At 39.3% G+C, this 10,701-nt stretch overlaps 1 protein-coding gene and 1 pseudogene across 1 annotated transcript; both read left to right on the top strand.

The window, feature by feature from the left end:
• On the top strand, positions 1–3,187 carry LOC140301655 (UDP-glucuronosyltransferase 2A2-like). Its single transcript, XM_072380229.1, has 3 exons — positions 1–193; positions 620–763; positions 1,285–3,187. The coding sequence occupies exon 3, from the start codon at positions 1,309–1,311 to the stop codon at positions 2,884–2,886; it is 1,578 nt and encodes a 525-aa protein (XP_072236330.1). The 5' UTR covers positions 1–193; positions 620–763; positions 1,285–1,308; the 3' UTR covers positions 2,887–3,187.
• A 1,279-nt stretch (positions 3,188–4,466) lies between these two features.
• LOC140301656 (UDP-glucuronosyltransferase 2B17 pseudogene) lies at positions 4,467–6,067 on the top strand (annotated as a pseudogene).
• Positions 6,068–10,701: the final 4,634 nt, after the last annotated feature.

Genomic DNA, 10,701 nt, shown 5'->3' with positions numbered 1-10,701 from the left:
AACTCGCTCAGCCTCACCAACACAACACAGCTAAGGAACCACAACACAACACAGCACAGCTAAGCATGATCGTGACAGAATAAGGAAATGAATTACGGAAGTTTTATCTCTCCCTCTCTCCCTTCTCTTTGTCCCTCACACTCAAGCCTTAGCACGTGAAGCGAAAGTTCAGCACAACTGAGGAGATTCAGATGTGAGTTTGATCTACTTTGCTGTTTTTACTTTTCCTATTTCATAAGCTGAAAATATACATTATGCAACATATGCGTGTGTGATATTTTTAGTTGTGTATTGTGCAACACCTATCTCTCACGGGAGTTATGAACATCTGCATGTTTTCATACAGGTTTATAAGCTCTAACAGTTCCATGTCAACAGTTTTTCTTATTTTGTCCTCTGTTCGGTTAGAGTACCTTCTGAACGTTTGTTGCTCAAATCTAATGTCATTCTAAGAACATTCCTAATTCTCAGGATAAACTTATCTGTCTGTGCCTTAAGATTTAAGATCAGTAGTTCTAATACAGATGCATGTATTTCACTTACAGTGTGCAGAGTAAAGGCATGAGGACGAGCACATCTGTATAATGATTACAGCACATGTCTCTTGTTCACTCTGTAGGTCTCGCTCCGTGCACAGCTGTGAATAAAACTCTTACAGCAAATGTCATGAGGTTGGGACACATGCCACAAGGAAGTGTTTCACTGCTGCTTTGACGTCAGCTCCTCGCAGACTGGATACTCTAGTTTTGCACAAGCATATCTGGTAAAACTGTTCATTGACAAAAGACGTTATCAAAACATGCTTGAGACTTAGAGATTTTGTTTTAATTTCATGAGCACATGAGTCTATTGCTTTTTTAAGCTAGTGTTACTGAGGGGAACATATTTTATTGAATCAAATCTTTTGCAGAACTGTGAGACATTTGGTCAATGAGAAAATGGGTTCAGTTTTTATGTACTTAAATGCACTCTTTATTTTTTCAGTCCCCTTAACCGAGATAAAACTGAGCTGAGTAAAGTCATTTCTGCATAGGAAGACAGGTGTCAAACACACAAAGTATGCAGTCAAATAGTGCTTTAATTTCCTGAGAAAGGCTCTGTGTTCTACATTCACATGAGAGCTTACAGAGGGAACTCCCCCATGCAAATAAAGGGAAGATTCAGTGGAACAATGTAGTACTGTGTTTCAGGCTCACTGATCTTCCACATTTGTGTTCAGATTTCCAGGGATACTATAACAACAGCTAGCTGATTTTTGTGTTTTTTGTTCTGTCCCTGTTTCAGACTTCACTATTTCAGGATTTGAGGATGTTTTTGTCATCCGCTTCCATCGTCTCACTTTTGTCTGTCATTGTTCCAACTGCCCTCTGTGGGAAAGTTTTGGTTTTTCCAAATGATGGAAGCCACTGGGTGAACATGAGGGTGCTCATTGAGGAGCTGCATCTGAAGGGACACTCTGTGACTGTCATCCGCACCGTAGACAGTTGGTACATCAGTGAAATGTCTCCACACTACAATGTCATCACGGTGGATGTAGCTGTAGGTGGAAATGAGGATTTGTTCCGTCGCTTTGTCTCTGAGGTTATTAAAATCAAACAAAACAAGGGGTCTGTGTGGGCTCGTCTTGCTTTAGACATGGAGTTAAAAGACAAGTTCTTTGAGTTTCACAAAAAGATCTGTGAAGTGATCATGTACATTTTTGAAAATAAAGAGTTAATAAAGTCTCTCCAAGAAGCCAAATACGATGCAGTTTTGACGGACCCTGTCAATGGTGGCGGTGTATTCCTGGCTCACTACCTTGGCTTGCCATTGGTGTTCAATGCTCGTTGGACTGTTCATGGAGAGGCACATTTTGCTATTGCACCCTCTCCTCTTTCCTATGTGCCACTTCCACCCTCAGAGTTAACAGATCAAATGACTTTCCTTGACAGAGTAAGCAATGTGTGTTTTTACATCATGAGGATGCATCTGTACAAGCGTATTGTTGGACCACATTATTCCGCATTGACCAACCGCTACTTTGGCTCAGATGTGGACTACTTCTCTCTGTTTCAAGCTGCAGACCTATGGCTCATGAGAGTGGATTTTGTGTTTGAGTTCCCTCGTCCCACCATGCCTAATGTTGTCTACATGGGAGGGTTCCAGTGTAAGCCTGCAAAACCTTTGCCTCAGCACCTTGAGGAGTTTTTGCAGAGTTCTGGAGAGCACGGAGTTGTCATCATGTCTCTGGGGACTTTGATTGCAGAGCTTCCTAGAGACCTAGCAGAAGAAGCTGCTGCTGCTTTAGCAAATTTACCCCAGAAAGTCATCTGGAGGTATAAAGGAGACAGACCTGCCTCCCTCGGCAACAACACTTTACTGGTTGACTGGATGCCACAGAATGACCTTTTAGGTCATCCAAATATCAAACTCTTTGTAAGTCATGGTGGAACTAATGGGATTTATGAGGCTATATATCATGGGGTTCCAATTGTAGGCATTCCCTTTGTGTTCGATCAAGCTGACAACCTTTCCAGACTGAGAGCAAAAGGAGTTGCAAGGGTCCTGGATGTTTCTGATTTGGAAAGGAAAATATTTCAGACAGCCATGGAGGAAGTCATGAATGAGCCGTCCTACAGGATGAACATGCAGAGACTCTCCAGGCTGCACAGGGATCAGCCTATGAGGCCAATGGATACCGCCCTCTTCTGGATAGAGTTTGTCATGAGACACAAAGGTGCGGCTCACCTGAGAACGGAATCCTACAGACTGCCCTGGTATTCGTACTACTGTGTAGATGTCATAATATTTTTACTAGCAATTGCAGGACTTCTGATGTTTTTTTTCTCTTGGTTAGTGTGGTTATGCTTCAGACTGTGTTTTAAGAGAAAAGAGAAATCTGACTAAAAGGGACACATGGATAGGTCATTTTCACATTTGTCATTGTAGTATATAAATGTCGGTTACTAGTAATGCTGAAACAAGATATTTTGAATATGTTAACTTTTGGAGTTTTTTTGCAAATTTTCTATGTTAACATAAGAATAAGAGGAAAATAAAAAAAATACTTTTTTTATTCATTATTAGAGAGAATGTTACTGCCACATTTGACTGCCAGTTAAATAAGAAAAGATGCTCATTTTCATGCTTTTGTATTCTATTTTACTGTGTGCTACATTATGAAATGTGCTGCATCACATCACAGGTGCTTTTATCTGGCTTGCCCTCTCTGACACAATGCAATTAGTGTGTTCAATAAAGTTCAAAATTCAATACTATCATATGCTTCACTGTTTTACCTGCATACAGATCTGATTTACTGCATGACTACACCGTTTCAGCTCATTGTATCAATTAACCTGCTAACTGAGTGGAAAAACAGATCTAAACGGTAGGCTGATATCTTTACCAGCCAGTAATTATGGTGTTTGTGCATTCACAGTCATTTCCAGGGCTGTTCAATTGATGGGTATGGTTTTTGATAGATACTCCAGACCTTACACCCGAGAACTATAGGCCTCAGTGCCTGTTAGTCATACCATAAAGGTGTCTAGCTTGCTTTTTTTTAGCATGATACTACATGAGAGAATAGCAAACAAAACAATATTTTGTAATATTTTTTTTAACAACAATTTATTACAGTTATGTAACTACACATCTGTAAGACAGAACATCCATGCAGTTTTAATACATCCTTGTTTTCAAGCAAAAGAAATCTGTTACTTATCTTTATGACAGAGAGTGCTTTCGGTCAACTTTGCACTGCCTTATCACTTGTGAACTTAAGAGCATATAATTGCAGTGGCAGAGTCTAGCTCAAGTTTGAACCTGGTAGAACCAGCAGGTGTTGTGCTCCCTGGAAAAGAAGAATCTTTGCTAAAAGAAACTGCCCTGGCTGCCAAAAAAAAGGTAATATTAGCAATATTTAATCTTGTCTACATAAAACTCATTGATGGCTACCTTGGGTATTTCCATAATTTTAAGCGATCTGCATCTCTCTTTTCTGACAGTGCTTTAGTCATTTACAGTACAGGCTATAGTTTGCATGATAATGGTTTATAAACAAATGCACTTAGCATCTTACAGCAACAGTAAGATAAAATAAAATGTTTATTACCCTTTAATATCCTGCTCTACCAGTTGCTAGATCACATTTATCACTGGCTACATTCTGTATCTGTCTTATTGAAGGTGAACCCACCTAAACCAGTTCAACTTGGTTTAGGTATGTAAAGCTAAAAGAAAGTATGTGTTATGACGTTACTTTTTTTTTAAAAATGTCATACTTTTACCTTAAAGTGTCATCCCACCCATTGAAAAGCATAGATTCTGATTATTTCTTCAAGTAAATGAAAAAATGCAAAGGGACTTTACAGGGTTAACGATACAAACATAAAGAGTAAATAAACGATTTCCATGAACAAATAAGTTATCTATTGGAAATGTCTATTTATTACTATGCTTCTATTAGTGTGCTTTGATAAACACTTTTCTTACTTTTAGAATAAAAATGCTCTGGACCTGGACCTGGATTAGTTTCTGCTGGCTGTGTCCAACTGTGGCTTATGCTGGGAAAGTCCTTGTTTTCCCTGTTGATGGGAGCCACTGGGTGAACATGAAGGTCATTATTGAGGCGCTACATTCAAGGGGCCACCAGGTTTCTGTTGTGCGACAGACAAACAGCTGGTACATCAAGGAAACTTCTCCATTCTATACTTCAATTACAGTCGATGTTGAGTCTGCATTTGATGAAGACTTTATAGTTTCATTTGTGACCCAGCTGCTGGAAATCCAGCGAGAAGGGAATTCTGCCTGGACACGTTTTAAACTGGAAATGGAACAAACACAAAAGATCTCTGAGTTCCACATGAAATCATGCAAAATTATTGAGACGATTTTGGCGTCCAAAGAGCTGCTACAATCAATCCAAGAAGCCCAATATGACCTTGTTCTGACAGATCCTGCGATGTCAGAGGGTGTCATTATTGCCCACTATCTCAGGTTGCCTCTTGTTTTTAATGTCAGATGGACCAGTCATGGTGAGGGCCATTTTTCAATCGCACCTTCTCCTCTTTCCTATGTTCCATTGACAGGAACGGAGCTTTCTGATAAGATGAACTTCCTTGAGAGAGTCCTTAATGTAATCTTATTTATCTTCAACGAATACCAAATTGTCCAGTATATCTTGCCACATTACGCAGGCTTACTTGAAAAATATTTTGGTCCAGATGCAGACTACAGGTCCATGTTTCAAGCTGCAGACCTATGGCTCATGAGAGTAGACTTTGTGTTTGAGTTCCCTCGTCCCACCATGCCTAATGTTGTGTACATGGGAGGGTTCCAGTGTAAACCTGCAAAACCACTTCCTGAACACTTGGAGGAGTTTGTGCAGAGTTCTGGAGAGCATGGAGTCATCATCATGTCTCTGGGGACTTTGATCGGAGATCTTCCCCATGATTTAGCAGATGAGATCGCTGCAGCTTTTGCAAAACTACCTCAGAAAGTCATCTGGAGATATAAAGGTGTCAGACCAAGTACTCTGGGTAACAACACTTTACTGGTTGACTGGATGCCACAGAATGACCTTTTAGGGAATCCTAAAATAAAACTATTTGTGGCTCATGGAGGAACAAATGGAGTCCAAGAGGCCATTTATCACGGAGTTCCTATATTAGGACTTCCATTGATTTTTGACCAGCGTGATAATCTATTTAGAATTGAGGTAAGAGGAGCAGGGAAGAATATTGATATCTTTACTATGAATGAAGACATATTCTTGCAGGGTATTCAGGAAGTCCTAAATGAGCCCTCCTACAGGATGAAAATGCAGAGACTCTCCAGGCTGCACAGGGATCAGCCAATAAAGCCACTAGATAACGCCCTCTTCTGGATAGAGTTTGTCATGAGACACAAAGGTGCAGCTCATTTAAGAACGGAGTCCTACAGCCTGCCCTGGTATTCTTACCACTCTGTCGATGTGATGTTCTTCTTAGTTGGAATTGTTCTGGTTATTCTGGTTGCTTGTGCTGTCATAATGAAATGCCTTTGCTCTGCATGTTTCAGGAAAAAGAGGAAATGTGACTAAAAATGGCTGTAATTCAAATTACTGTTATTCTCAGTGTTGGCATATTCGGTCCATACACCGCAGGTTTCTGGCCGGTTGCTATCTGTATCCTCTAATCAAAGTCAACCGATTTAACATTAAACTCTAAGTGAAAGGGATACAAAAACAATACTGTCATTTTGCTACTATAAAAATGATCAAACTAAAATCGATAATCAAAACTGATTGTACAGATCGGGAATTTGTCATCCCTTGTGTGTTGTTGGTCTTCCACCTTGGTGCTGCCACTCTTCAGGACTTATAAAGTATACTCATATACTTCAGCATAAGATACTAAGGTTTTATATTTCTAAATGACTACCAGTGTCACACACAAAGATAACAGCAACGAGCCAGATCTTACATTAGGACCTATAGCTTGCTTTTTAAGCTTTAATATGTGTTCCTGTGCTTTGGGTTGTTTGTTTGGCAGTTTATTTTTATACAACACATTCATTGTAATATTGGGGAGTATCTGTTCTGATATTAGTCCAGTCATCTATATGGGCAATTTTATCTTGATGAGAAAATGTTCAGATTTTGATTTTTATCATAATACATTTATGTTAAGATGGTGTTTATGAATCATCACAAATCATGTTGTAATTTCCACCGGCTGTCTGGGAAAGGCATAGATACATTGCTCCTACCGAAAGAATAATCACATATGATCAGAGTTATTTAAGAGAATAAATAGCCTGTAGTCTATTACTTGATCAGTCTGATATAGAAACTGCTTGTGATGCATCTTTAACATATACTATTTAAGAAAGTAATTCATTTCATAAGAACATTCTTTTTTCATGCACTTTTACATTTGAGTATTCTTTGCATGCTGTTTGTGATGCACATTTTGGACCTGGAGCCTCTCTGAAATCACACATACATCTAGCTGGCCACAACATTTGCTAGTTTACCCCTGAAAATCACTAAGGTGACAGTTCAGACACTCTGGGGAAGAACAAAAGATTGCCAATAATAAAACAGTGATCAAAATAGTTAAGCATTCGGGTGAATTGCAGTGTTGGGTCTACATTGATTTGCTAATGACTGAGACACCCTGAAGGTGAGCAGACCAGACCAAAAACAAACAAAAAAACAACCCCCTCAGGACCAAACAGGAAGTCTTGACTAAGCTCTGCCAGAGGAGGAACATGCGGAAGCCTGCACCAGTTTCAACACTGAATGGGTTTAAGCTGAACTTGGTTTATCTTGCAAATACCAATAAATACAAGTGAAAGCTAAACAAATGCTTTGGAAATGCAACGGAAGATCTTTGCTTTGGTGGCCAATAGAAGCTCCCTTCATGGCTTGCCTGCCTTGGTGTTGTACTGTAGATATAATGCCATGTGTAGCATGCAGTAGACCAATTATACAACTGAATTTTGGAGGAAGATACTGTGATAGAAAATTGATACTATAACTGTATATAAAGTTCTCAATGAATGACATTTCATTTCAGTTCACTAATGATATTTCATTGTTTCCATTTTCATAATCAATTCCATCATTACTTGTAATTCAGATTACTGTTGTGCGTTGATATTTTTCCTGCTGAAAAGATGCAAAATTTGGCTTTACAACAAAGCTGATCACTCTTTAAGGGAAATTTAGATGCCCAAAAATGAAGTTTTTTTTCGCAATATTGTGTAACTAATATGTTTGACTGTATAAAACTCCTGAGGATTTTACACAAATAAATAAATGATTTTATTACAAAACTATTGTTTTTTAAAAATCACATACTGCAAATGCTGTTTAATGTTGTTGTAATACAAATGATCATAGTTATACATCTCTTCCTGTCAAACATGTAAAATGATTTTAAATCCATCCGGTCTAAATTAGAACTGTTTGTTGGGATTTGGGGAGGGTCTCATCATAATGCTATAATTTATAAGACATTAGAGACCCAGGAGGGAGATCAGAAAATTCATTCTGTTGGAACATTTTCAAACTTTGGCATGCACATATTAAACGGCAAAACATGTCAACTGATATTAGTCAAGTCAATATTAGCTGCCTGGTGGATTCCAGTTTAGTAAATACAACTAACACAGAAGGCACAAAAAATTACAGGAAAAAAATATAAGAAAAAGAACATGAAATAACTTTGTCACAGTTAACAAAAAAAGCAGAGCCACTCGCTGACACTTCAGAGAAGTGACATATCAAATTATCACGTTAAAGAAACAGTCTGACATTTTGGAATAATGGCTTATTTGCTTTCTTGCTGAAACTTAGATGAGAAAATTCCATTTTCATATCTGTAAAGTAAAGATGAAACCGGGGTCAGCAGGTAGTTCTCTTAACTTGTGACAAAGACTGTAAAGTAGAGGAAAACACATAAATTGTGGTTAAAAGTGAGTTGTGTGCTTAGTTGTACCCTGCAGTAACTCCCTGGACTTTTCACATTTTGAAGTTCCTAGTCAAGAAATAGTCTGCTAAAACAGGAAAATGGTCATCTGTAGATGTGCTGGCCGGCAGATATTTGCTAATTTCAGACCAAGTTGATTATTTCCCACAGTTTTCAATCTTTAGGTTTAACTAAATGTTGTTTGTAGTTTTTACTAGACAGACATTAATGTGGGCTTCTAAAAACATTTTCTGAAATAACAGTAAAAAGAAACTAAACAAACAGAATGAGCCAAATTCCCAAAATCTCAAGCCACACATTTAATAACTACTAAGTTACCGTATCAGATGAAAATAGGCACAATGCTGGATAGTCACAGGCTAATATCAATAACATCCATTTTCACTGTAGCTTCACATAGCAGCTTTCGTGACCATTGAAGAGGCACTGTATATCCAAATTTCTCAAGGGGGGGAACTTTCAAATGTCACAACAGTTACAAAAAGTCACAGTCGAGTCTGTTCATGTTATTTACAAAGTGTCCATGCCAGCAGGGCAGGTATGATGGGCGGTGTAGGTCCTCTCATGATGTCCTGGTCCGTAGAGAGCTCATCCTGAGCACCGTGAGCTCAGCTACATCTGCATCTTGCATCTCCACTTCTTGATGGCAGCTTTCTCTAATTACATATACTACGAGACCCATACAGATGAAAATAAGAAGGACTATGCCAATAACCTGGGTAAAAAAGAGTTAAAGTTTGTTCATAGCAACATAAAAGAGATATTTTTAACAATATATAAATATATAGATATTTTATTAACAGTATATATTGGCAGAGTTTTAAGAAGAGCCTTTAACAAGTAATGAGGGAGGTGTTTTCACACGACTCATCCTACACAATCTTCTGCAAACTAGCACATTTTCAACTCACCTGAGAAAACACAAACAGCCTCTGTGAGCGGAGCATTAGTTCTTGCGGTGTGACAGCCCCCTCACTAATTGGCTCACACCACTTCTGTGGAGCCGCCTTGTCAACTAGCACAAATCTGCCCTCCCAGTCTGTCATAGCACAAGCAAAGTATTGGCCATCGAGGAACAACAAAATGAGCCACACGATAGCAGGAACAAAACTGGAGAGGGAAACACTTTTCCTGCACCATTCATCACATCTGCATCCTTGAATGATCAGCATTAAGGTGAAAGCCATGACGGCAGGGATGATGAAGAAGGCTGATGAAAATATTCCGTTCCATGTAGGGTTGCAAGGACACTCAAACTCCAGCTCCACAAGCTTCTCTAGTCCCATCAGGATAAAGCCAAAAGCCACATTTGATACCAGAGGACTGTTGCTAAGTTCATTTTTCAGCCTGGTAAGCCATTGTTGTCTACTATCCATACTAGATTGACTAAAGACTGAAGACAATCGTTGTAAAAAGCCCAAAAGAGGGTCCACCGTTTTGTGAACACATTGGCAACAGCTAAGTGATGCGTAATGAGCGCATCCAGGGGTAAGTTTTCGCCTCAGGCAAAATGCCACACTTCCACTCTGATTGGTTTTGAACAAAGGAGGGTGTGCTGTCTGCTCTGACATTTCTCTAGCTGATTGGTCTGTGTGAGGTTTCAGGTGGGGTTACATTTTAAATGTGGACTTCCATGGACAAACTGGAGGGAGGGCTGTAAAGTGGAGGGAAGTTTGTTCTGCAGTTGAGCACAGACAGGCCCTTTGCACCAGCCCTGCAAAAAAACATGCATGGAAGTGCAGGCATATGTTAAAGGCAGGCCTTTACACAGAAGAATCAAATAACAGTCCCACATAGAGACTAATACTGAAAAAAGGCCAATACTACAATTAAATCTAGGTACAGAAAGAATTGTCTCAATACTACAAATATTTTTTATGAATAGGAGCGGTTTGGCTTATTCGTTGCAATTGCCTGCCATTATAAGAAAGAAACACTTTTTGGTTCAGTCAAACTGGCCACATGAGGTCGCCCGTGCAGCAGCACAGATTGAGGATGGAGGAGGATTACAGGAGGCCATGTTGAACTTTGAAGGGGATGTGGCATACACAGCATGAGAGCACCCAGGCCACTGATGTGATGACATAATTCATAAATGACCTCAGTGAGCTCAAGAGCATCATCACAATTTCCTCATAAAAACCCAACAAGTGAAACCGTGAAGACAGAGTGAAACCGAGCAGGAAAGACTCGACTCGTGACTGGTTGCTTTCAGGAGATCTGAGTAACCTTTGCATATATT

Source organism: Leuresthes tenuis, unplaced genomic scaffold (genome assembly GCF_036924035.1).
Source record: "Leuresthes tenuis unplaced genomic scaffold, fLeuTen1.0.hap1 SCAF_2, whole genome shotgun sequence".
Lineage (NCBI taxonomy): Eukaryota > Metazoa > Chordata > Actinopteri > Atheriniformes > Atherinopsidae > Leuresthes > Leuresthes tenuis.
Note: the sequence above shows the minus strand (reverse complement) of the source record. Positions and strands in the feature narration are given on the sequence as shown.

What these genes read in the sequence shown, in the direction of transcription:
- LOC140301655 (XM_072380229.1), top strand. Translation starts at nt 1,309, where the DNA reads ATGTTTTTGTCATCCGCTTCCATCGTCTCACTTTTGTCTGTCATTGTT.